The sequence below is a fragment of the Cololabis saira genome, chromosome 11, assembly GCF_033807715.1.
Source record: "Cololabis saira isolate AMF1-May2022 chromosome 11, fColSai1.1, whole genome shotgun sequence".
NCBI lineage: Eukaryota > Metazoa > Chordata > Actinopteri > Beloniformes > Belonidae > Cololabis > Cololabis saira.
In genome coordinates this window covers 752,374-779,382 of record NC_084597.1, presented here as the reverse complement: position 1 = coordinate 779,382, position 27,009 = coordinate 752,374, and the positions used below count along the sequence as shown (strand labels likewise).

The window sequence follows — 27,009 nt, the reverse complement described above, 5'->3', positions numbered from 1 at the left end:
GTAGTTAAATAAATACAACACTGTAACCAGCTGCTGCTAGCATTAAAGGTAAATACAACACTGTAACCAGCTGCTGCTAGCATTAAAGGTAGTTAAATACAACACTGTAACCAGCCGCTGCTAGCATTAAAAGTAGTTAAAAACAACACTGTAACCAGCTGCTGCTAGCATTAAAGGTAGTTAAATACAACACTGTAACCAGCTGCTGCTAGCATTAAATGTAGTTAAATACAACACTGTAACCAGCTGCTGCTAGCATTAAAGGTAGTTAAATACAACACTGTAACCAGCTGCTGCTAGCATTAAAGGTAAATACAACACTGTAACCAGCTGCTGCTAGCATTAAAGGTAGTCAAATACAACACTGTAACTAGCTGCTGCTAGCATTAAAGGTAATTAAATACAACACTGTAACCAGCTGCTGCTAGCATTAAAGGTAGTTAAATACAACACTGTAACCAGCTGCTGCTAGCATTAAAGGTAGTTAAATACAACACTGTAACCAGCTGCTGCTAGCATTAAAGGTAGTTAAATAAATACAACACTGTAACCAGCTGCTGCTAGCATTAAAGGTAGTTAAATACAACACTGTAACCAGCTGCTGCTAGCATTAAAGGTAGTTAAATACAACACTGTAACCAGCTGCTGCTAGCATTAAAGGTAGTTAAATACAACACTGTAACCAGCTGCTGCTCCTGCTTTGTGCGTGCATGCGTTCTTTTGTGCGTTTTTTCGTGCATGCGTTTTTTCGTGCGAGCGTGCTTTTTTTCGGGTTCTTTCGTGCGTGCGAGTGTTTTTCGTGCAAGCGTGCGTTCTTTCGTGCGTGCGTTTCTCAATGCGTTTTTTCGTGCGAGCGTGCTTTTTCTTGCAAGCGTGTGTTTTTTCGTGCGTTTTTTCTTGCAAGCGTGGGTTTTTTCGTGAGTTTTTTTCTTGCGAGCGTGTGTTTTTTCGCGCGTTTTTTCTTGCGAGCGTGCGTTTTTTGTGCGTTTTTTCGTGCGTGCGTGTGTTCTTTCGTATGGGCGTGCGTTTTTTCGTGCGTGGGTGTTTTTTTTGTGCGTTCTTTCGTGCGTGCGTGCGTTCTTGCGTGCATGCGTTTTTTCGTGCGTGCGTGCCTTTTTCCGTGCAAGCGTTCGTTTTTTCGTGCGTGCATTTTTCCGTGCGTTCTTTCGTGCATGCGTTTTTCCGTGCGTTTTTTCGTGCATGCGTTTATTCGTGCAAGCTTGCGTTTTTTGTGCGTTTTTTCGTGCTTTCTCTCGTGCGTGTGTGTGCATTCTTTCTTTCTTTCTTTCTTTGTAAGATTTTGAGTTTTTGCACCTGTTCCCCACCAAAATAAATAATTTTTTTCAGATTTCCAGTGCTCGACGTTAGGCCTCCATGTGTGTTCTCTCGTCCTGGATTAGCGGCGGCCGTCGCCACAAATGATTAATCACCATGGAAACAGGGATAACCCTGTTAGCTCACGCATGGAAACACATTATTCCTAATGTTTCAGTAACCGGAATATTAGCCATAACCCCAATTTTGACTGCATGTAAACGTAGTCTGTGACGTCCTGTTGCATCACCTCCTCTTCTAAACGTTCTCTCCTTTATTTTTTATCTCTTTTTCAGCTGGTAATCGCGGCTCTGAAGTGCCATAAATGTGACAAAAGCATCCAGGTGACGGGCAGCGCAGCGCTCTTCTACCTGACCAACACGGAGTATCGCGGCGACCAGAGCGTCCGGTTACGCCGAGACGTGATCCAGGTGGTTCTGAACGGGATGGAGCATTACCAGGAGGTCACGGTGAGGAGAAAAGAAAAAGTCCAAATGTTGAGAAAAAAGTCAAAATCTTGAGAAAAAAAACCAAATGTTGAGAAAAAAGACGAAATCTTGAGAAAAAAGTCAAAATTTTGAAATTAAAAAGGAAAGGAAAAAGGAAGAAAAAAGGAAGAAAAAAAAGAAAAGAGAAAAAAAAGGAAAAAAATAGTCGAAATTTCGAGAAAAAAGTCGAAATGTCGAGATTAAAAAGGAAAGGAGAAAGGAAGAAAAAAAAGAGGAAAGAAAGAAGAGAAAAAAGAAAAGAGAAAAAAGAAGAAAAAATTGAAAAAAAAAGGTGTGCGAGTTGACGTGCCCCGGATTAGACTCGTTGCCCGTTTGATCAGGTCTGATTTGCTGATTGATTTTCCCCTTCCTGATCAGGTCCAGAGGAACTGCTGCTGACTCTGTGTAATAAATAAATAAAGCTAATTCTTTCCTGTGTGCGAGCATTTTTTCGTGCGTTCTTTCGTGCGTGTGTGCGTTTTTTCCTGCGTTTTTTCCTGCGTTTTTTCATGCAAGCGTGCGTTTTTTCGTGCGTGCGTTTTTTCGTGCGTGCATTTGTTTTTCATGCGTGCATTCTTTCGTGCGTTTTTTTTTTGCGTGTGTGCGTGTGACGGGGTTCTTTCCAGAAAAAAACTCTCTGATCAAAAAAAAAACTGGCAGTCGGATAATATTAAAGTATAATATTGTATTTTATTGTAGCCGGCCTTCAAGGATGCAAAGGTGCATCTTTTATAATAATGCAAGAGAAAAATACTGCAGTTGAAAAAAACGAAATTAATTGAAAAATGCAAAAAAAGAAAATAAAACAAAACATTCAAACAGGAAGTTTCTCACAAAATCAAAGTTTCTACTGAGATGCTGCCTTCTGTACAGCTGATTTAAAAAAAAAAAACCCTATCCCAAGCCAAACCGGCTTCATTTATACCTTTAACCCCTCCCACTACACCTGGATTAAATCACTGATCCCTCTGTTTGGCAATCAGACTGAATGGGACACAGCTGATGACCATGCGGTGGGTGTGTGTGTGTGTGTGTGTGTGTGTGTGTGTGTGTGTGTGTGTGTGTGTGTGTGTGTGTGTGTGTGTGGGTGCATGTGCATGTGCATGTGAGTATACATGTATGAATAAATAAACATAGGACAACTAAGTGTGCACCCTCAGTTGCTACTAAACTGGGAAAAAAAAGGATAATGGTGATCATTAATGGAGCTTAAGACAGAAAGGGAGCGGAGAAAAAGTACAGCAGGCGTGTATGAATGTAGTTGTTTGAATGTATGTTTGTGCACTGCCTGCAGTCAGGGGAGGACCGCACTCAGTGACGGAGCCGCTCCGTCACAGTGCGTTTTTTCATGCGTTCTTTCGTGAGTGCGTGTGTTTTTTCATGCGTTTTTTCGTGCGTTCTTTCGTGAGTGCGTGTGTTTTTTCCGTGCGTTCTTTTGTGCGTGCGTGCGTTTTTTGTGCGTTCTTTTATGCGTGCGTTTTTCCCGTGCGTGTGTGCGTATTTTTGAGCGTGCGTTCTTTTGTGCGTTTTTACATGCGAGCGTGCGTTCTTTTGTGCATGCGTTTTATCGTGCGAGCGTACATTTTTCCGTGCGTTGTTTCGTGCATGTGTGCGTTTTTCGCGCGTGCGTGCGCTATTTCGTGCATGGGTTTTTTTGTGCGTTTTTTTGTGCGTGCGTGCGCTCTTCCATGCGTGCAAGCGTTTCGTTCGTGCGTTTTTCCTGCGTGAGTGCGTTTTTTCGTGCGAACATGCGTTTTTTCCTGCCGCTCCGTCACAGTGCGTTTTTTCGTGCGTTCTTTCGTGAGTGCGTGTGTTTTTTCGTGTGTTTTTTCGTGCGTTTTTTCGTGCGTTCTTTCGTGAGTGCGTGTGTTTTTTCCGTGCGTTCTTTTGTGCGTGCGTGCGTTTTTTGTGCGTTCTTTTATGCGTGCGTTTTTCCCGTGCGTGTGTGCGTATTTTTGAGCGTGCGTTCTTTTGTGCGTTTTTACATGCAAGCGTGCGTTCTTTTGTGCATGCGTTTTATCGTGCGTTTTTTTGTGCGTGCGTGCGCTCTTCCATGCGTGCAAGCGTTTCGTTCGTGCGTTTTTCCTGCGTGAGTGCGTTTTTTCGTGCAAACATGCGTTTTTTCCTGCCGCTCCGTCACAGTGCGTTTTTTCGTGCGTTCTTTCGTGAGTGCGTGTGTTTTTTCGTGTGTTTTTTCGTGCGTTTTTTCGTGCGTTCTTTCGTGAGTGCGTGTGTTTTTTCGTGTGTTTTTTCGTGCGTTTTTTCGTGCGTTCTTTCGTGAGTGCGTGTGTTTTTTCGTGTGTTTTTTCGTGCGTTTTTTCGTGCGTTCTTTCGTGAGTGCGTGTGTTTTTTCCATGCGTTCTTTTGTGCGTGCGTGCGTTTTATCGTGCGTTTTTTTGTGCGTGCGTGCGCTCTTCCATGCGTGCAAGCGTTTCGTTCGTGCGTTTTTCCTGCGTGAGTGCGTTTTTTCGTGCGAACATGCGTTTTTTCCTGCCGCTCCGTCACAGTGCGTTTTTTCGTGCGTTCTTTCGTGAGTGCGTGTGTTTTTTCGTGTGTTTTTTCGTGCGTTCTTTCGTGAGTGCGTGTGTTTTTTCCGTGCGTTCTTTTGTGCGTGCGTGCGTTTTTTGTGCGTTCTTTTATGCATGCGTTTTTCCCGTGCGTGTGTGCGTATTTTTGAGCGTGCGTTCTTTTGTGCGTTTTTACATGCGAGCGTGCGTTCTTTTGTGCATGAGTTTTATCGTGCGAGCGTACATTTTTCCGTGCGTTGTTTCGTGCATGTGTGCGTTTTTCGCGCGTGCGTGCGCTATTTCGTGCATGGGTTTTTTTGTGCGTTTTTTTGTCCGTGCGTGCGCTCTTCCATGCGTGCAAGCGTTTCGTTCGTGCGTTTTTCCTGCGTGAGTGCGTTTTTTCGTGCGAACATGCGTTTTTTCCTGCGTACGTGCCTTTTTTCGTGCGTTCTTTTGTGCGTTTTTTCATGCGAACATGCGTTGGTTCGTGCGTTTTTTCGTGCGTTCTTTCGGCAAAAGAAATGTTTATTTTATTTTTTCATTTTGTTTTGTAAAAAAGTGTGTAGAAGACCGAAATAAAGCTAATTCATTCATTGATTGGTCAGGTCCAGAGGAACTGCTGCCTGACTGTGTAATAAATAAATCAAGCTAATTCATTCATTCATTCATTCATTGGTCAGGTCCAGAGGAACTGCTGCCTGACTGTGTGTAATAAATAAATCAAGCTAATTCATTCATTCATTCATTGATTGGTCAGGTCCAGAGGAACTGCTGCCTGACTGTGTAATAAATAAATAAAGCTAATTCATTCATTCATTCATTGATTGGTCAGGTCCAGAGGAACTGCTGCCTGACTCTGTGTAATAAATAAATCAAGCTAATTCATTCATTCATTCATTGATTGGTCAGGTCCAGAGGAACTGCTGCCTGACTCTGTGTAATAAATAAATAAAGCTAATTCATGCATTCATTCATTCATCGGTCAGGTCCAGAGGAACTGCTGCCTGACTCTGTGTAATAAATAAATCAAGCTAATTCATTCATTCATTGATTGGTCAGGTCCAGAGGAACTGCTGCCTGACTCCGTGTAATAAATAAATAAAGCTAATTCATGCATTCATTCATTGATTGGTCAGGTCCAGAGGAACTGCTGCCTGACTCTGTGTAACTTCAGCATCCCTGAAGAGCTGGAGTTCCAGTACCGGCGGGTGAACCGGCTGCTGCTCAAGATCCTGGAACCGGCCCGGCAGGACGAATCCATCCAGAGAATCGCCGTTCATCTCTGCAACGCGCTCGTCTGCCAGGTGGACAACCAGCACAAGGAGGCCGTGGGGAAGATGGGCTTCGTCAAGGTAAATACAACAAACCGTGGGGAAGATGGGCTTCGTCAAGGTAAATACAACAAACCGTGGGGAAGATGGGCTTCGTCAAGGTAATTAAAACAAACCGTGGGGAAGATGGGCTTCGTCAAGGTAAATGCAACAAACCGTGGGGAAGATGGGCTTCGTCAACGTAAATACAACAAACCGTGGGGAAGATGGGCTTCGTCAAGGTAATTAAAACAAACCGTGGGGAAGATGGGCTTCGTCAAGGTAAATACAACAAACCGTGGGGAAGATGGGCTTCGTCAAGGTAAATACAACAAACCGTGGGGAAGATGGGCTTCGTCAAGGTAAATACAACAAACCAGCAGCTTTTTAAGTCGTGGGGAAATGTAGAAAAAAAAATCGAAATGTCGAGTAAATAGTTAAAATGTCGTGAAAAAAGTCGAAATGTTGAGAAAAAAGTCGAAATGTCAAGATTAATGTGGAAGTACAATTTCGAGAAAAAAGTTGAGAAAAAATTGAAATGTCGAGAAAAAAAGTACCAAAATTTTGTGAAAAATTCGAAATGTCAAGAAAAAAGTCGAAATGTCAAGAAAAAAGTCGTAATTTCAAGATTAAAAAGGAAAGCAAAAGCAAAGAAAAAAAGAGGGAGAAAAAGGAAAAAATAAGGGGAAAAAAGAAAACAAAAAACAAAAAAAAAAGAAAAAAGAAAAAGAAGGGAAAAAAAGAGAAAAATCAAATAAAAAAAAAAGGTCAAACAATTTTGAAAAAGCTCCAGGAGCCACTAGGGCGGCGCTAAAGAGCAAATCTGGTAACCGGCAGCTTTTTAAGTGGGAAAGATGGGCTTCGTTAAGGTAAATGCAAAAAACCTGCAGCTTTTTAAGCCAAGAAAAAAGTCGAAACGACGAGAAAAAAGTCGAAATGTAGATATTAATGTTGAAGTACAATTTCGAGAAAAAAGTCGAGAAAAAAAATCGAAATGTCGAGAAAAAAGTCGAAATGTCAAGTAAATAGTCAAAATTTCGAGAAAACAATCAACATTTTGAGAAAAAAGTCGAAAAATCGAGATTAAAAAGGAAAGGAACAAGGAAGATAAAAAGGGAAAAAATTAAAAAAAATGAAAAAAAGGGGGAAAAAGAAGAAAAGAAAGCAGGGAAAAAAGTAGAAAAAAGGGGGAAAAAATGAAAAAAAGAAAAAAGGGAAAAAAATAAAGGTCAAACATTTTTGAAAAAGCTCCAGGAGCCACTAGGGCGGCGCTAAAGAGCAAATCTGGTAACCGGCAGCTTTTTAAGTGGGAAAGATGGGATTAGCAAAACAATCTTGTTCCTCTGGCAGATTTTTCCACTTATTTTAAGTGAAAATCTAGTTGAAACAGGTGAAAATTGTTGTTTTTTCCAGCGATGACTCTTGTTTTAAGTGTAATGAGATTTTCTTTTACTAAAAATGAGACATTTTAACTAGAAATAAGACAAATATTCTTGTAAAGATTTTTTTTTTTTTTAATTTAAGAGTTTTTTCAGTGTGACACAAATTCCAGCTGCCAGTCTTTTCCACGATGAATCTGATCATGTTTTATTTTATTTTCCTTTTCCTCACAGACGATGCTGAATCTAATCCAGAAGAAGCTCCAGGATGGAATGGTGAGTGTTTTGTGTTTTATTCAATCATTGTTGACCAGTATTCTTGTCTGTTTAACTTTGTGAACCAAATGTGGGGTTAAAAAAGTGCTCGTGCAGGAGGCGTCAACCCGCGGCTCTTTAAATGGTAAATGGTAAATGGCTTACACTTATATAGCGCTTTCCAGCTGTATTCCTACAGTCCCAAAGCGCTTTACACTGCAAACATTCACCCACACACACACACATTCACACACTGGTTGTCGGCGGAGCTGCCACACACAAACAGGGATTCAGTGTCCTCCCCAAGGACACTTTGGTGGAACAGGAGGAACTAGGGTTGGAACCACTGACCTTCAGGTTCATGGGGGAACGCTCTACCAACTGAGACACCTACCCCCATTAATATTATATTAATATTATATTAATATATCATTAATATTATATTAATATATCATTAATATTATATTAATATTATATTAATATATCATTAATATTATATTAATATTACATTAATATTATATTAATATATCATTAATATTATATTAATATTACATTAATATTATATTAATATATCATTAATATTATATTAATATTACATTAATATTATATTAATATATCATTAATATTATATTAATATTACATTAATATTATATTAATATTACATTAATATTACATTAATATTATATTAATATATCATTAATATTACATTAATATTATACTAATATTACATTAATATTACATTAATATTATATTAATATATCATTAATATTACATTAATATTACATTAATATTATATTAATATATCATTAATATTACATTAATATTATACTAATATTACATTAATATTATATTAATATATCATTAATATTACATTAATATTATACTAATATTACATTAATATTACATTAATATTATATTAATATATCATTAATATTACATTAATATTATATTAATATATCATTAATATTACATTAATATTACATTAATATTATATTAATATATCATTAATATTACATTAATATTATACTAATATTACATTAATATTACATTAATATTATACTAATATTACATTAATATTACATTAATATTATATTGATATTACATTAATATTACATTAATATAATAATATTACATTAATATTATATTAATATAATAATATTACATTAATATTACATTAATATAATAATATTACATTAATATTATATTAATATAATAATATTACATTAATATTACATTCATATAATATTACATTAATATTATATTAATATTACATTAATATTATACTAATATTACATTAATATTACATTAATATTATATTAATATATCATTAATATTACATTAATATTATACTAATATTACATTAATATTACATTAATATTATATTGATATTACATTAATATTACATTAATATAATAATATTACATTAATATTATATTAATATAATAATATTACATTAATATTACATTAATATAATAATATTACATTAATATTATATTAATATAATAATATTACATTAATATTACATTAATATAATAATATTACATTAATATTATATTAATATAATAATATTACATTAATATTACATTAATATTATATTAATATTACATTAATATTATACTAATATTACATTAATATTACATTAATATTATATTAATATATCATTAATATTACATTAATATTACATTAATATAATATTAATATTAAATTAATATTACATTAATATTATATTAATATTACATTAATATTATATTTTCCTCAGTGTGACCAGGTGATGGAGTTTTCATTAATATTACATTTATATTACATTAATATTAATATTACATTAATATTTCATTAATATTACATTAATATTATATTAATATTACATTAATATTACATTAATATTTCATTAATATTACATTAATATTATATTAATATAATAATATTACATTAATATTACATTCATATAATATTACATTAATATTATATTAATATTACTTTAATATTATACTAATATTACATTAATATTACATTAATATTATATTAATATTACATTAATATTATATTTCAGTGTGATCAGGTGATGGAGTTTTCATTAATAATATATTAATATTAATATAATATTATATTAATATTATATTCTCAGTGTGATCAGGTGATGGAGTTTTCATTAATAATATATTAATATCCATCCATCCATTATCTTACCCGCTTTATCCCTTGCGGGGTCACGGGGGTCACGGGGGTCACGGGGGTCTGCTGGAGTCTATCCCAGCTCATTTTAGGTGAGAGGCAGGGGTAACACCCTGGACAGGTCACCAGTCCATCACAGGGCCACATATAGACACACAAACCATGCTCACAATCACACTCACGCTCACACCTACGGGTGATTTAGAATCATCAATTAACCTAATATGCATGTTTTTGGACTGTGGGAGGAAGCCGGAGTACCCGGAGAAAACCCACGCAAGCACGGGGAGAACATGCAAACTCCACACAGAAAGGAATATTAATATTAATATAATATTATATTATTATATTTCAGTGTGATCAGGTGATGGAGTTTTCATTAATAATATATTAATATTAATATAATATTATATTATTATATCTCAGTGTGATCAGGTGATGGAGTTTTCATTGATAATATATTAATATTAATTTAATATTATATTAATATTATATTTCAGTGTGATTAGGTGATGGAGTTTTCATTAATAATATATTAATATTAATATAATATTATATTATTATATCTCAGTGTGATCAGGTGATGGAGTTTTCATTGATAATATATTAATATTAATTTAATATTATATTAATATTATATTTCAGTGTGATCAGGTGATGGAGTTTTCATTAATAATATATTAATATTAATTTAATATTATATTAATATTATATTTCAGTGTGATTAGGTGATGGAGTTTTCATTAATATTAATTTAATATTACATTAATATAATATTATTATATTTTCCCCAGTGTGATCAGGTGATGGAGTTCTCCTGGAGTGCTCTGTGGAACATTATTATATTAATATTATATTATTATATTCTAGTGTGATCAGGTGATGGAGTTTTCATTAATAATATATTAATATTAATATTATATTTATTCTAGTGTGATCAGGTGATGGAGTTTTCATTAATAATATATTAATATTAATATTATATTTATTCTAGTGTGATCAGGTGATGGAGTTTTCATTAATATTATATTAATATAATATTATTATATTTATTCTAGTGTGATCAGGTGATGGAGTTTTCATTAATATTACATTAATATATTATATTATTATATTTATTCTAGTGTGATCAGGTGATGGAGTTTTCATTAATATTATATTAATATAATATTATTATATTTATTCTAGTGTGATCAGGTGATGGAGTTTTCATTAATATTAATTTAATATAATATTATTAGTGCCACGGCTGCGCCACGTGGCACGCCTCCTCCATTGAGCTGCGCAAGCTCAATGGAGGAGGAGTGCCTCGTGCGCAGCACGAGGCACTCATACTATTGCTCAGGCTTATTATTATTTATATATTCTTCCGTAAAAACTTTGTCCGGCTACTCCTCCTACAGCTTTGAGAAAACGCGAAAAGTAAAAACGTAGAAACGTGCGCCTTAATCGGGAATCGATGGGTATGACTTTTATTAGCGATTGGCGTGCACGTTTTTGCGCAACGTGCACAAACGTGCGCTTTTTGCCCCATCCGGAACGCATTGCGTGAACTTTGGGGCCTCACCACTCGCACACCGTTACTCGAAAAATTATGAACCGATTTAGAAAGTTGTAGGCCCTGAATTTAACTACAGTCCTGTGGATTTTCAGAACGATGGCACGAATAGTTTTTGCACGAAGTGCAAAAACATTTCCAAATTTCCAAACTAATGGGGAAGATTTTCCCATGCATTTCAATGGCGCCATTATAAGCGGATGGGAAAATGTTGAGAAAAAAAAGACAAAATTCACCTTTTTTCCGAGTCACGTATCTTTCTCATACTTGCACGTAGAAACGTCATTCAAACTTCAAAACGGAGGAAAACTTCTCTTCTCTCTCTAAACCCCGGACTGTTTTTTCCTAAAATGTACACTTTTCAAGATATGAGCCCTCAAGCGAGGTCTGGAAATCACTTTTTTTCAAATCTAGAGCACGGGAGTCAGTTTGCTAGAGTGTAGTTACACTGAAAAAAAAACATGATTTCTTATTTGTAACTCGAGCTCCAAACCGTAAAAGGTAGACAGATAATTTTTGGTCAGAATATTGACATAGGTGTTGTGATTCATAAAATGTGACTTTGACAGGCGTGGTGTGCACAAAATTTTAACGGGGGAGCCAACAGACGCGCCAATTCCTGTCTCTCTCTTCATTGACTCCCATGTTAAATGAAGTTTTCTTAAAAAAAATCTCATTTTTGTTTTCGAATTGCCATTACTAACACATTTTAAGGAATATCTGTATGAAAATAACATTAAGATAATCTGGTAGGTTCTCCGTTTCTCAAAATGTTTTCGTTTTTCTGCTAAGAGCTACGGTTTGAGCGCAAAGTGGAGTGATTTCAGGTTTGTCACAACCGAAAATCCAGCTGAGTCATTCCCGCTCCCTCTGTATCAGGTTCTTGTTGCCCCTAGCAACCAGAGCTCAGCTGTTGACTGATTAGACTGACCCAGAACTGGTCACATGACTCACTCAGTACAGAATTCATAGTATAACCTGGAAAATGGAGAAATCTGAACCCTGACCTTTTAACCTTAGATGAACACACACACACACACACACACACACACACACACACACACACACACACACACACACACACACACACACACACACACACACACGATAGGTGTTATTATGGGATGGCAGGTGTTTTTATAGGATATTAGTGTTATTATGGGATGTCAGGTGTTTTTATAGGATGTTAGTGTTATTATGGGATGTCAGGTGTTTTTATAGGATGTTAGTGTTATTATGGGATGGCAGGTGTTTTTATAGGATATTAGTGTTATTATGGGATGTCAGGTGTTTTTATAGGATGTTAGTGTTATTATGGGATGGTAGGTGTTTATTATGGGATGGTAGTGTTATTGGTGTTAGCGGTCCCGTTAGCGGTTCTGTTAGCGATCCCGTTAGCGGTCCCGTTAGCGGTCCAGTTAGCGATCCCGTTAGCGGTCCAGTTAGCGACCCCGTTAGCGGTCCCGTTAGCAATCCCGTTAGCGGTTGTTAGCGATCCCGTTAGCGATCCCCGTTAGCGGCTTGGTTAGCGATCCCGTTAGCGGCTCGGTTAGCGGTCCCGTTAGCGGTTCAGTTAGCGATTCCGTTAGCGGTCCCATTAGCGGTCCCGTTAGCGGTCCAGTTAGCGATCCCGTTAGCGGTCCAGTTAGCGACCCCGTTAGCGGTTCCGCTAGCGGTTGTTAGCGATCCCGTTAGCGGTCCCGTTAGCGGTTCAGTTAGCGATTCCGTTAGCGATCCCGTTAGCGGTCCCGTTAGCGGTCCAGTTAGCGATCCCGTTAGCGGTCCAGTTAGCGACCCCGTTAGCGGTCCCGTAAGCGGTTCTGATAGCGGTTGTTAGCGATCCCGTTAGCGGTCCCGTTAGCGGTTCTGTTAGCGGTTCTGTTAGCGGTCCTGTTAGCGGTTCCGTTAGCGGTTGTTAGCGGTCCCGTTAGCGATCCCATTAGCGGCTCGGTTAGCAATCCCGTTAGCGGCTCGGTTAGCGGTCCCGTTAGCGGTTCAGTTAGCGATTCCGTTAGCGATCCCGTTAGCGGTACCGTTAGCGGTCCAGTTAGCGATCCCGTTAGCGGTCCAGTTAGCGACCCCGTTAGCGGTCCCGTTAGCGGTTCCGTTAGCGGTCCCGTTAGCGGTTCCGTTAGCGGTTGTTAGCGGCTCGGTTAGCGATCCCGTTAGCGGCTCGGTTAGCGGTCCCGTTAGCGGTCCCGTTAGCGATCCCGTTAGCGGTCCCGTTAGCGGTCCAGTTAGCGATCCCGTTAGCGGTCCAGTTAGCGACCCCGTTAGCGGTCCCGTAAGCGGTTCTGCTAGCGGTTGTTAGCGATCCCGTTAGCGGTCCCGTTAGCGGTTCTGTTAGCGGTTCTGTTAGCGGTCCTGTTAGCGGTTCCGTTAGCGGTTGTTAGCGGTCCCGTTAGCGATCCCATTAGCGGCTCGGTTAGCAATCCCGTTAGCGGCTCGGTTAGCGGTCCCGTTAGCGGTTCAGTTAGCGATTCCGTTAGCGATCCCGTTAGCGGTACCGTTAGCGGTCCAGTTAGCGATCCCGTTAGCGGTCCAGTTAGCGACCCCGTTAGCGGTCCCGTTAGCGGTTCCGTTAGCGGTCCCGTTAGCGGTTCCGTTAGCGGTTGTTAGCGGCTCGGTTAGCGATCCCGTTAGCGGCTCGGTTAGCGGTCCCGTTAGCGGTCCCGTTAGCGATCCCGTTAGCGATCCCGTTAGCGGTTCAGTTAGCGGTTCTATATTTTCTGTAATAACTTTTGAATGGTTTGACATAGAGAGTCATGGGTGGTGTCATTGGAATCTGTATCGAGTCCTTGACCTTCATGGGTGCAAATAAGCCCCGCGATCATCCGGCAGTAGTCCGTGGCACTTCAAAATTTCCCGGGAATTTTGTCTAGTTATTTATATATTCTTCCGTAAAAACTTTGTCCGGCTACTCCTCCTACAGCTTTGAGAAAACGCGAAAAGTAAAAACGTAGAAACGTGCGCCTTAATCGGGAATCGATGGGTATGACTTTTATTAGCGATTGGCGTGCACGTTTTTGCGCAACGTGCACAAACGTGCGCTTTTTGCCCCATCCGGAACGCATTGCGTGAAGTTTGGGGCCTCACCACTCGCACACCGTTACTCGAAAAATTATGAACCGATTTAGAAAGTTGTAGGCCCTGAATTTAACTACAGTCCTGTGGATTTTCAGAACGATGGCACGAATAGTTTTTGCACGAAGTGCAAAAACATTTCCAAATTTCCAAACTAATGGGGAAGATTTTCCCATGCATTTCAATGGCGCCATTATAAGCGGATGGGAAAATGTTGAGAAAAAAAAGACAAAATTCACCTTTTTTCCGAGTCACGTATCTTTCTCATACTTGCACGTAGAAACGTCATTCAAACTTCAAAACGGAGGAAAACTTCTCTTCTCTCTCCAAACCCCGGACAGTTTTTTCCTAAAATGTACACTTTTCAAGATATGAGCCCTCAAGCGAGGACTGGAAATCACTTTTTTTCAAATCTAGAGCACGGGAGTCAGTTTGCTAGAGTGTAGTTACACTGAAAAAAAAACATGATTTCTTATTTGTAACTCGAGGTCACGGCCAAACCGTAAAAGGTAGACAGATAATTTTTGGTCAGAATATAGACATAGGTGTTGTGATTTATAAAATGTGACTATGACAGGCGTGGTGTGCACAAAATTTTAACGGGGGAGCCAACAGACACGCCAGTTCCTGTCTCTCTCTTCATTGACTCCCATGTTAAATGAAGTTTTCTTAAAAAAAATCTCATTTTTGTTTTCGAATTGCCGTTACTAACACATTTTAAGGAATATCTGTATGAAAATAACATTTAGATAATCTGGTAGGTTCTCTGTTTCTCAAAATGTTTTTGTTTTTCTGCTAAGAGCTACGGTTTGAGCGCAAAGTGGAGTGATTTCAGGTTTGTCACAACCAAAAATCCAGCTGAGTCATTCCTGCTCCCTCTGTATCAGGTTCTTGTTGCCCCTAGCAACCAGAGCTCAGCTGTTGACTGATTAGACTGACCCAGAACTGGTCACATGACTCACTCAGTACAGAATTCATAGTATAACCTGGAAAATGGAGAAATCTGAACCCTGACCTTTTAACCTTAGATGAACACACACACACACACACACACACACACACACACACACACACACACACACACACACACACACACGATAGGTGTTATTATGGGATGTCAGGTGTTTTTATAGGATGTTAGTGTTATTATGGGATGTCAGGTGTTTTTATAGGATGTTAGTGTTATTATGGGATGACAGGTGTTTTTATAGGATGTTAGTGTTATTATGGGATGGCAGGTGTTTTTATAGGATGTTAGTGTTATTATGGGATGTTAGTGTTATTATGGGATGGTAGGTGTTTATTATGGGATGGTAGTGTTATTGGTGTTAGCGGTCCCGTTAGCGGTTCTGTTAGCGGTCCTGTTAGCGATCCCGTTAGCGGTCCCGTTAGCGGTCCAGTTAGCGATCCCATTAGCGGTCCAGTTAGCGACCCCGTTAGCGGTCCCGTTAGCAATCCCGTTAGCGGTCCCGTTAGCGGTTGTTAGCGATCCCGTTAGCGATCCCGTTAGCGGCTTGGTTAGCGATCCCGTTAGCGGCTCGGTTAGCGGTCCCGTTAGCGGTTCAGTTAGCGGTCCAGTTAGCGATCCCATTAGCGGTCCAGTTAGCGACCCCGTTAGCGGTCCCGTTAGCAATCCCGTTAGCGGTCCCGTTAGCGGTTGTTAGCGATCCCGTTAGCGATCCCGTTAGCGGCTTGGTTAGCGATCCCGTTAGCGGCTCGGTTAGCGGTCCCGTTAGCGGTTCAGTTAGCGATTCCGTTAGCGATCCCGTTAGCGGTCCCGTTAGCGGTCCAGTTAGCGATCCCGTTAGCGGTCCAGTTAGCGACCCCGTTAGCGGTCCCGTTAGCGGTTCCGCTAGCGGTTGTTAGCGATCCCGTTAGCGGTCCCGTTAGCGGTTCAGTTAGCGATTCCGTTAGCGATCCCGTTAGCGGTCCCGTTAGCGGTCCAGTTAGCGATCCCGTTAGCGGTCCAGTTAGCGACCCCGTTAGCGGTCCCGTTAGCGGTTCCGCTAGCGGTTGTTAGCGGTCCCGTTAGCGATCCCATTAGCGGCTCGGTTAGCAATCCCGTTAGCGGCTCGGTTAGCGGTCCCGTTAGCGGTTCAGTTAGCGATTCCGTTAGCGATCCCGTTAGCGGTACCGTTAGCGGTCCAGTTAGCGATCCCGTTAGCGGTCCAGTTAGCGACCCCGTTAGCGGTCCCGTTAGCAATCCCATTAGCGGTCCCGTTAGCGGTTCCGCTAGCGGTTGTTAGCGATCCCGTTAGCGGTTCTGTTAGCGGTTCTGTTAGCGGTCCCGTTAGCGGTTCTGTTAGCGGTTGTTAGCGGTCCCGTTAGCGATCCCATTAGCGGCTCGGTTAGCGGTCCCGTTAGCGATCCCGTTAGCGATCCCGTTAGCGATCCCGTTAGCGATCCCGTTAGCGATCCCGTTAGCGGTCCCTTTAGCGGTTCCGTTAGCGATCCCATTAGCGGTCCCGTTAGCGGTTCCGTTAGCGGTTGTTAGCGGCTCGGTTAGCGATCCCATTAGCGGCTCGGTTAGCGGCCCCGTTAGCGGTCCCGTTAGCGATCCCGTTAGCGGTTCAGTTAGCGGTTCTATATTTTCTGTAATAACTTTTGAATGGTTTGACATAGAGAGTCATGGGTGGTGTCATTGGAATCTGTATCGAGTCCTTGACCTTCATGGGTGCAAATAAGCCCCGCGATCATCCGGCAGTAGTCCGTGGCACTTCAAAATTTCCCGGGAATTTTGTCTAGTTATATTTATTCTAGTGTGATCAGGTGATGGAGTTTTCCTGGAGTGCTCTGTGGAACATTATTAATTTAATATTATATTATTATATTTATTCTAGTGTGATCAGGTGATGGAGTTTTCCTGGAGTGCTCTGTGGAACATTATTAATTTAATATTATATTATTATATTTATTCTAGTGTGATCAGGTGATGGAGTTTTCCTGGAGTGCTCTGTGGAACATCACGGACGAGACGCCCGACAACTGTCAGATGTTTCTCAACTGTCGGGGGATGAGCCTGTTCCTGGAGTGTTTACAGGTGAGGGGGGGGGGGCCAGGGGGGGGCTGGGGCCCCCGGGGGGGCCGGGGCATGAGTCTGTTCCTGGAGTGTTTACAGGTGAGGGGGGGGGCGGGGGGGGGCAGGGGAGGGCCGGGGCCCCAGGGGGGGGCCGGGGGGGCCGGGGCATGAGTCTGTTCCTGGAGTGTTTACAGGTGAGGGGTCCAGGGGGGGGCCGGGGGGGGTCAGGGGGGCCGGGGCCGGTCCAGGGCCGGGGAATGAGCCTGTTCCTGGAGTGTTTACAGGTGAGAGCAGGGCCGGGGCCCTGGTGGGGGCCGGGGGGGCCGGGGCCCCCGGGGGGGCCGGGGCATGAGTCTGTTCCTGGAGTGTTTACAGGTGAGGGGGGGGGGGGGGCCGGGGGGGGTCAGGGGGGCCGGGGCCGGTCCAGGGCCGGGGAATGAGCCTGTTCCTGGAGTGTTTACAGGTGAGAGCAGGGCCGGGGCCCCCGGGGGGGCCGGGGCATGAGCCTGTTCCTGGAGTGTTTACAGGTGAGAGCAGGGCCGGGGGGCCGGGGGGGGCTGGGGCCCCGGGGGGGGCCGGGGGGGGCCAGGGGGGGCCGGGGCCCCGTGGGGGCCGGGGCATGAGCCTGTTCCTGGAGTGTTTACAGGTGAGGGGGGGGCCGGGGCTACAGGGGGGGGCCGGGGCTTATTTATTTCTGTGGAACCACTTGGTTCATATTAGGTATAAACATTGTATAACATGTTGTGCTGAGATTTTCACTCACAGTTAACATTAAAACAAAAATGGCAAGTGAATCTCCAAATGTATTTTGGGTGAAATGGTTGGTCATCAGTAAAATGGTTGGTCGTCAACAGACGTCTATCAACGTCATCATGGATCACTCGTCAACAGAGCAGTAATTAGAAACACAAAAGCGGAGATAAAACGCAAAGAAAAAGAAACAAGGGAGCAAGAAAAAGCCTAATTGTGCAGAGTCCTAAAGGGACACAGATCTTTTTAATATGTATAATGGGTTTTACACGTGCGCGTGAAATCTTTTAGTGAGCACGTACAGTTCTTTACGTGAGCAGGTAAAACGTTTATGCACTCACTAAAATGTTTGACGCGCTCTCGCAAAACGTATAAGTGAGCGCCTAAAGGTTGTTCTACGTGAGTCTAAAGGTTGTTCTACGTGAGCGCCTAAAGGTTGTTCTACGTGAGCGCCTGAAGGTTGTTCTACGTGAGCGCCTAAAGGTTGTTCTACGTGAGCGCCTAAAGGTTGTTCTACGTGAGCGCCTAAAGGTTGTTCTACGTGAGCGCCTAAAGGTTGTTCTACGTGAGCGCCTAAAGGTTGTTCTACGTGAGCGCCTAAAGGTTGTTCTACGTGAGCGCCTAAAGGTTGTTCTACGTGAGCGTCTAAAGGTTGTTCTACGTGAGCGCCTAAAGGTTGTTCTACGTGAGCGCCTAAAGGTTGTTCTACGTGAGCTCTAAAGGTTGTTCTACGTGAGTTTCTAAAGGTTGTTCTACGTGAGCGCCTAAAGGTTGTTCTACGTGAGCACCTAAAGGTTGTTCTACGTGAGCGCCTAAAGGTTGTTCTACGTGAGCTCTAAAGGTTGTTTTACGTGAGCGTCTAAAGGTTGTTCTACGTGAGCGCCTAAAGGTTGTTCTACGTGAGCGTCTAAAGGTTGTTCTACGTGAGCGCCTAAAGGTTGTTCTACGTGAGCGTCTAAAGGTTGTTCTACGTGAGCGCCTAAAGGTTGTTCTACGTGAGCGCCTAAAGGTTGTTCTACGTGAGCGCCTAAAGGTTGTTCTACGTGAGCCTAAAGGTTGTTCTACGTGAGCGCCTAAAGGTTGTTCTACGTGAGGCCTAAAGGTTGTTCTACGTGAGCGCCTAAAGGTTGTTCTACGTGAGCTCTAAAGGTTGTTCTACGTGAGCGCCTAAAGGTTGTTCTACGTGAGCGTCTAAAGGTTGTTCTACGTGAGCGTCTAAAGGTTGTTCTACGTGAGCGCCTAAAGGTTGTTCTACGTGAGCGCCTAAAGGTTGTTCTACGTGAGCGTCTAAAGGTTGTTCTACGTGAGCGCCTAAAGGTTGTTCTACGTGAGCGCCTAAAGGTTGTTCTACGTGAGCGCCTAAAGGTTGTTCTACGTGAGCGCCTAAAGGTTGTTCTACGTGAGCGCCTAAAGGTTGTTCTACGTGAGCGCCTAAAGGTTGTTCTACGTGAGCACCTAAAGGTTGTTCTACGTGAGCGCCTAAAGGTTGTTCTACGTGAGCCTAAAGGTTGTTCTACGTGAGCGCCTAAAGGTTGTTCTACGTGAGCGCCTAAAGGTTGTTCTACGTGAGCGCCTGAAGGTTGTTCTACGTGAGCGCCTAAAGGTTGTTCTACGTGAGCGCCTAAAGGTTGTTCTACGTGAGCACCTGAAGGTTGTTCTACGTGAGCGCCTAAAGGTTGTTCTACGTGAGCACCTAAAGGTTGTTCTACGTGAGCGGCTAAAGGTTGTTCTACGTGAGCGGCTAAAGGTTGTTCTACGTGAGCGCCTAAAGGTTGTTCTACGTGAGCGCCTAAAGGTTGTTCTACGTGAGCGCCTAAAGGTTGTTCTACGTGAGCGCCTAAAGGTTGTTCTACGTGAGCGCCTAAAGGTTGTTCTACGTGAGCACCTAAAGGTTGTTCTACGTGAGCGCCTAAAGGTTGTTCTACGTGAGCGCCTAAAGCAGAACGGTGGGCCAGAACATCTTTTTTCCTCTTATCTATAAGCTACTAATATTATTATACTATTATATCTTGTACAAAAAAGTAATTTAAGAAAGTAATTATTTTAAATAAAGTAACTTGAATTTGCTACAGACTGTTATTAGTGTGTTATTAATGTTTAGCGCTACTTTGTGGCTGCGTTATGAAACCGCTTATAAGTAACTTGGTGATAATAATATTATTTTCTGCCAAGCTACTAACAAATGCAGTCCTTCTTTAAAATACGAACGACATTAAACATAGTGCTGGGCGGTATACCGGTTCATACCGGTTCATACCGAATACGGGTGTTTATTTTTCTTATGATATGAATGTTTCATACACCGTAATACCGGTGAGTTTGTACAGTAGCTACACAACGTTGGGAACGCCGCACGGCGCTACGTTCAAAATTGTTCTGCTGAAAATGGCAAAAAAACACTTTGGGTGTTCGGTGGAATAAGTGGGAAAAAACCGAACAATTAATAACGGCGTTGTAAAATAAGGAAATAGACTGGCCGCTCCGTAACGGTTGCACCACAAACATAAATCGTTGGCCAACCAAAAAGTAACCCCATAAGAATTTTACCAACATTCACCAGCAGGTGGAACCAAAACAACATCATGCTGGAAATTAAAACATGTTCAGTTTTTTATGTTCAATAAATATTTTCTACCTTGTAATTTTGTAAAATATTTTTTTCTTTGAAAAGCCTAAATCAAATGTATTTTATTTGATTTGACAGTAAAATAGGCCATTCTAAGCCAATTTACAGCACCAATTCCTTTCCAAATCATTAGAAAATGTGGTTAACACCCAGTTGTGCATGAAAAAAAAAATACTGTGATATACATTTTTGGTCATACCGCCCAGCACTAATTAAACACATGAAAAACCCATGACGCACCTATGAACAGCAGCACAGGGGACAGTCGGTACACGTGTGCACACGGAGCAGCAGCTCTCTGTGTCTCCTGAAGCGAGTGAGAAGATATCCAAAGAGGCGGATTTTCCGACGTATTTTTACACATATAATGGACGTTTTACCATTTATAAGACCAACAGCAAGCTAGCTTGCATAAACCGAGGAGCACCGACACATACGTCTTACCATTTCAACAGCTTCAGGAGTTTTCCCGGGAGTCTGTGCCTACGTCACTCCTGAATATTTGTGTGCACCTCTAATTAAGGCCCCCCTATGCTACAGGTGACAGGGAACTATACAGAACTGTGTGCGTCCGGAATCATGAAGATCCTACTTTTATTTTATTTTATCTTTTCTAAATAAAGGCTTTGAATTATCTATGAAATTGTCGTTTTTGTGATAGTAAATAATAATTAAAAAAAATAAAAAATTAAAGAAAATTTTTTTTAAAATCAGATTTTCAATGTCATCTGGCGGGCCAGATATTATTGGAGACGGGCCAATTTTGGCCCGGGGGTCGCCAGTTGCCGACCACTGGCCTAAAGGTTTCACGCGCACGCGTAAAACCTTTAGGCGCGCGTGAAACGTTCATTCACACATAGTTTTAGAGTTAGACATAATTTAATATGAAGAGACATAATTTAATAACAACTTTTGTTTTAGGCTCTTTCTGAACATTGAGAGAGATCCAGACTCTTTTATAGCATTTTATATTCATCTCATTCTAAATGTTTGGACCTTTCCAGGTTACACTGAAACTTGTACATTTACAATTACAGATGAGACATTTTAACTAGAAATGAGACGGATATTCCTGGTCAGATTTAAGTTCTTGTCCTGACCGTTGTTTTCTCTGGTTTTCCTCCAGGAGTTCCCGGATAAGCAGGAGCTTCACCGGAACATGCTGGGACTTCTGGGAAACGTGGCCGAGGTCAAAGCTCTGCGGCCGCAGCTGCTGACGCCGCAGTTCATCACCGTGTTCAGGTGAGTCTTATTTAAAGATTCAGTTCATCACCGTGTTCAGGTGAGTCTTATTTAAAGATTCAGTTCATCACCGTGTTCAGGTGAGTTTTTATTTGTTTTATTTTTTTCTTCTTTTTTTTCCTTTTTTTCCTTCTTTTTTTCCTTTTTTTCTCTTTTTTTTCTTCTTTTTTTATTTTTTCTCGAAATGCCGAGAGAAAAGTCTAAATGTTGAGAAAAAAGTCAAAATGTTGAGATTAAAAAGGAAAGGAAAAAGGAAGAAAAAAAGATTCACTTCATCACCGTGTTCAGGTGAAAACACCGACCGACGCCAGTAGAGCGAAAAGTTTAGATTTTTAGATTTTTTTCCTTTTTAATCTCGTTATTTTGAATTTTTTCTCAACATTTCGACTTTTGCAGTGGACAAATCAAATGTGATTGATTGATTGATTATTGATTGATTATTGATCCGTAGCGAGCTGCTGGGGAGTAAAGCAGACGGCATCGAGGTTTCCTGATGTATTGATTGATGTATTGATTATTGATTGATGTATTGATGTATTGATTGATGTATTGATTGATTATTGATTATAGCGAGCTGCTGGGCAGTAAGGCCGACGGCATCGAGGTTTCCTGATGTATTGATTGATGTATTGATTGATGTATTGATTACAGCGAGCTGCTGGCCAGTAAAGCCGACGGTATCGAGGTTTCCTGATGTATTGATTGATGTATTGATTATTGATTGATGTATTGATTGATGTATTGATTGATGTATTGATGTATTGATTGATGTATTGATTGATTATTGATTACAGCGAGCTGCTGGCCAGTAAAGCCGACGGTATCGAGGTTTCCTGATGTATTGATTATTGATTATTGATTACAGCGAGCTGCTGGCCAGTAAAGCCGACGGCATCGAGGTTTCCTACAACGCCTGCGGCGTCCTCTCCCACATCATGTTTGACGGGCCGGAGGTTTGGACGATGGAGGAATCGAGAAGAGACGCCGTCATGGAGCAGATGATGGAGGCGGTTCAGAGCTGGGACGTTAGCTCCCGCCGCAACATCAACTACAGGTACCCATCAGGTTATTGATCAGGTTATTGATCAGTGATCAGAGCTGGGACGTTAGCTCCCGCCGCAACATCAACTACAGGTACCCATCAGGTTATTGATCAGGTTATTGATCAGGGAGTTCAGAGCTGGGACGTGTAGTCGCGCCGCAACATCAACTACAGGTACCCATCAGGTTATTGATCAGGGAGTTCAGAGCTGGGACGTTTCCTCCCGCCGCAACATCAACTACAGGTACCGATCAGGTTATTGATCAGGTTATTGATCAGTGAGTTCAGAGCTGGGACGTTTCCTCCCGCCGCAACATCAACTACAGGTACCGATCAGGTTATTGATCAGGTTATTGATCAGGGAGTTCAGAGCTGGGACGTGTAGTCGCGCCGCAACATCAACTACAGCTACCGATCAGGTTATTGATCAGGGAGGCGGTTGGTCTGGTGTTGGTAGAACCTCCTGAACTGGACCCGAAAGAACGAACACATGAAAAAACGCACAAAAGCACGAAGAACGCACGCAAAACGCACGCACGCGCGCAAAAACGCACGAACGAAAACGAACACAAAACGCACGCAAAACGAACGCACGCACGAAATATCGCACGCACGCACGCACGAAAAAAATGCACGAAAAAACGCATGCACACAAAAACGCACGAACGAACACAAAACGAACGCAAAACGCACGCAAAACGAACGCACGCACGCAAAAACGCACGAACGAACACAAAACTAACGCATATTGCACGCAAAACGAACGCACGCACGAAAAAAAGCACGAAAAAACGCACGCAAAACGCACGCACGCACGAAATAACGCACGCAAAACGCACGCACGAAAAAACGCACACAAAACGCACGCACGCAAAAACGCACGAACGAACACAAAACGAACGCAAAACGCACGCAAAACGAACGCACGCACGCAAAAACGCACGAACGAACACAAAACTAACGCATATTGCACGCAAAACGAACGCACGCACGAAAAAAAGCACGAAAAAACGCACGCAAAACGCACGCACGCACGAAATAACGCACGCAAAACGCACGCACGAAAAAACGCACACAAAACGCACGCACGCAAAAACGCACGAACGAACACAAAACGAACGCAAAACGCACGCAAAACGAACGCACGCACGCAAAAACGCACGAACGAACACAAAACTAACGCATATTGCACGCAAAACGAACGCACGCACGAAAAAACGCACGCAAAACGCACGCAAAACGCACGCACGCACGAAATAACGCACGCAAAACGCACGCACGAAAAAACGCACACAAAACGCACGCACGCAAAAACGCACGAACGAACACAAAACGAACGCAAAACGCACGCACGAAAAAACGCACGCACGAAAAAACGCACGAACGAACGCAAAACGCACGCAAAACGAACGCACGCACGAAAAAACGCACGCACGAAAAAACACACGAACGAACACAAAACGAACGCAAAACGCACGCAAAACGAACGCACGCACGAAAAAACGCACGCAAAACGCACGCACGAAAAAACGCACGAACAAACACAAAACGAACGCATATTGCACGCAAAACGAACGCACGCACGAAAAAAAGCACAAAGAAACGCACGCACGAACACAAAACGAACGCAAAACGCACGAAATGAGCAGTGAGTCGAATGAGCACGCACGAAAAAAAGCAAGAAAAAACGCACGCAGAATCACGACGAGACGGCGTCATGGAGCAGATGATGCAGGCGGTTCAGAGCTGGGACGTGTCGTCGCGCCGCAACATCAACTACAGGTACCGATCAGGTTATTGATCAGTGATCAGAGCTGGGACGTTAGCTCCCGCCGCAACATCGACTACAGGAAAACGTTATTGATCAGTGATCAACTACAGGTAACGTTATTGATCAGTGATCAACTACAGGTATTGATCAGTGATCAACTACAGGTAACGTTATTGATCAGTGATCAACTACAGGTATTGATCAGTGATCAACTACAGGTACCGTTATTGATCAGTGATCAACTACAGGTAACGTTATTGATCAGTGATCAACTACAGGTACGTTATTGATCAGTGATCACCTGCTGTCTGTCTGTTTATCTACGGAGGTGAAAAATAAAAATAATATTTGAGGTGGAAGATTTTTTTTTATATAAGAACTTCAAGAAAAAAGTCGAAATGTCGAGAACAATGTTGAAATACAATTTCAAGAATTAAGTCGAAATTTCACCTTTTTTCTCGATATTTTGACTTTTTTTTCTCGACATTTCAACTTTTGTGCATAATAAAAAAAAATCTTTCCCTCTCAAATATTTTGGCTGATTCTCTTCCTCAGTTTTCAGACTCAGAACTACATGATTTGACGACTGAATAAGTGAAATCCTGGTAAAATATTAAATAATATGAAATATTATTCTCCCTCAGAGACGGCGTCATGTTTTGAAAATAATGCAAACAAAGAAATAAAAGAATGTAAAAAGGGGATTGTAGATATTAATTGTAAAAGGTTATTTCTTTCCTGTTGTTTTAATGTTTTAATGTTTAAATGTTTAAATGTTTAAATGTTTAAATGTTTAAATGTTTAGATGTTTTAATGTTTAAATGTTTAAATGTTTAGATGTTTTAATGTTTTAATGTTTTAATGTTTAAATGTTTAAATGTTTAAATGTTTAGATGTTTAGATGTTTTAATGTTTTAATGTTTAAATGTTTAAATGTTTAGATGTTTTAATGTTTAAATGTTTAAATGTTTAAATGTTTAGATGTTTAGATGTTTAGATGTTTTAATGTTTTAATGTTTAAATGTTTAAATGTTTAAATGTTTAAATGTTTTAATGTTTTAATGTTTAAATGTTTAAATGTTTAAATGTTTAAATGTTTTAATGTTTTAATGTTTTAATGTTTAAATGTTTAAATGTTTAAATGTTTAAATGTTTAAATGTTTAAATGTTTAAATGTTTTAATGTTTAAATGTTTAAATGTTTTAATGTTTTGATGTTTAGATGTTTTAATGTTTTAATGTTTAGATGTTTAGATGTTTAAATGTTTAGATGTTTAAATGTTTAAATGTTTAGATGTTTTAATGTTTAAATGTTTAAATGTTTAAATGTTTAAATGTTTAGATGTTTAAATGTTTAAATGTTTAAATGTTTAAATGTTTAAATGTTTTAATGTTTAAATGTTTAAATGTTTAAATGTTTAGATGTTTTAATGTTTTGATGTTTTGATGTTTTAATGTTTAAATGTTTAAATGTTTAGATGTTTAAATGTTTAAATGTTTAAATGTTTAAATGTTTAGATGTTTTAATGTTTTAATGTTTTAATGTTTAAATGTTTAAATGTTTAAATGTTTAAATGTTTTAATGTTTAAATGTTTAAATGTTTAAATGTTTAAATGTTTAAATGTTTAAATGTTTAAATGTTTTAATGTTTTAATGTTTAAATGTTTAAATGTTTAAATGTTTAAATGTTTTAATGTTTTAATGTTTAAATGTTTTAATGTTTTAATGTTTTAATGTTTAGATGTTTAAATGTTTAAATGTTTAAATGTTTAGATGTTTAAATGTTTAAATGTTTAAATGTTTAAATGTTTTAATGTTTTAATGTTTAAATGTTTTAATGTTTTAATGTTTTAATGTTTAGATGTTTAAATGTTTAAATGTTTAAATGTTTAAATGTTTAAATGTTTAAATGTTTAGATGTTTAAATGTTTAAATGTTTAAATGTTTAAATGGTTGTGTGTTCCAGGTCGTTTGAGCCGATCCTGCGTCTCCTCCCCCAGAGCATCGCCCCCGTCAGTCAGCACTGGGCCACCTGGGCCCTCTACAACCTGGTGTCCGTTTACCGTGAGTATGAATGGATGAATGGATGAATCTCTACAACCTGGTGTCCGTTTACCGTGAGTATGAATGGATGAATGGATGAATCTCTACAACCTGGTGTCCGTTTACCGTGAGTATGAATGGATGAATCTTTACAACCTGGTGTCCGTTTACCGTGAGTATGAATGGATGAATCTCTACAACCTGGTGTCCGTTTACCGTGAGTATGAATGGATGAATCTCTACAACCTGGTGTCCGTTTACCGTGAGTATGAATGGATGAATCTCTACAACCTGGTGTCCGTTTACCGTGAGTATGAATGGATGAATCTCTACAACCTGGTGTCCGTTTACCGTGAGTATGAATGGATGAATGGATGAATCTTTACAACCTGGTGTCCGTTTACCGTGAGTATGAATGGATGAATCTTTACAACCTGGTGTCCGTCTAC

At 40.5% G+C, this 27,009-nt stretch overlaps 1 protein-coding gene across 3 annotated transcripts in view; it reads left to right on the top strand.

Annotated features, from left to right (window-relative positions):
* Positions 1 to 27,009, top strand: part of LOC133454492 (protein zer-1 homolog) — a 66,908-nt gene that overhangs the window by 36,415 nt on the left and 3,484 nt on the right. The window contains exons 8-15 of one of the 3 annotated variants that reach the window (XM_061733217.1): positions 1,611 to 1,784; positions 5,446 to 5,661; positions 7,233 to 7,274; positions 16,988 to 17,107; positions 21,589 to 21,704; positions 22,499 to 22,532; positions 22,604 to 22,758; positions 26,484 to 26,581. In XM_061733217.1, coding sequence (XP_061589201.1) covers positions 1,611 to 1,784; positions 5,446 to 5,661; positions 7,233 to 7,274; positions 16,988 to 17,107; positions 21,589 to 21,704; positions 22,499 to 22,532; positions 22,604 to 22,758; positions 26,484 to 26,581 — 955 coding nt within the window. Of the gene's footprint in view, positions 1 to 1,610; positions 1,785 to 5,445; positions 5,662 to 7,232; positions 7,275 to 16,987; positions 17,108 to 21,588; positions 21,705 to 22,498; positions 22,533 to 22,569; positions 22,759 to 26,483; positions 26,582 to 27,009 lie in introns of all 3 variants that reach the window. The other 2 variants (XM_061733218.1, XM_061733216.1) reach the window with 2 other exon arrangements.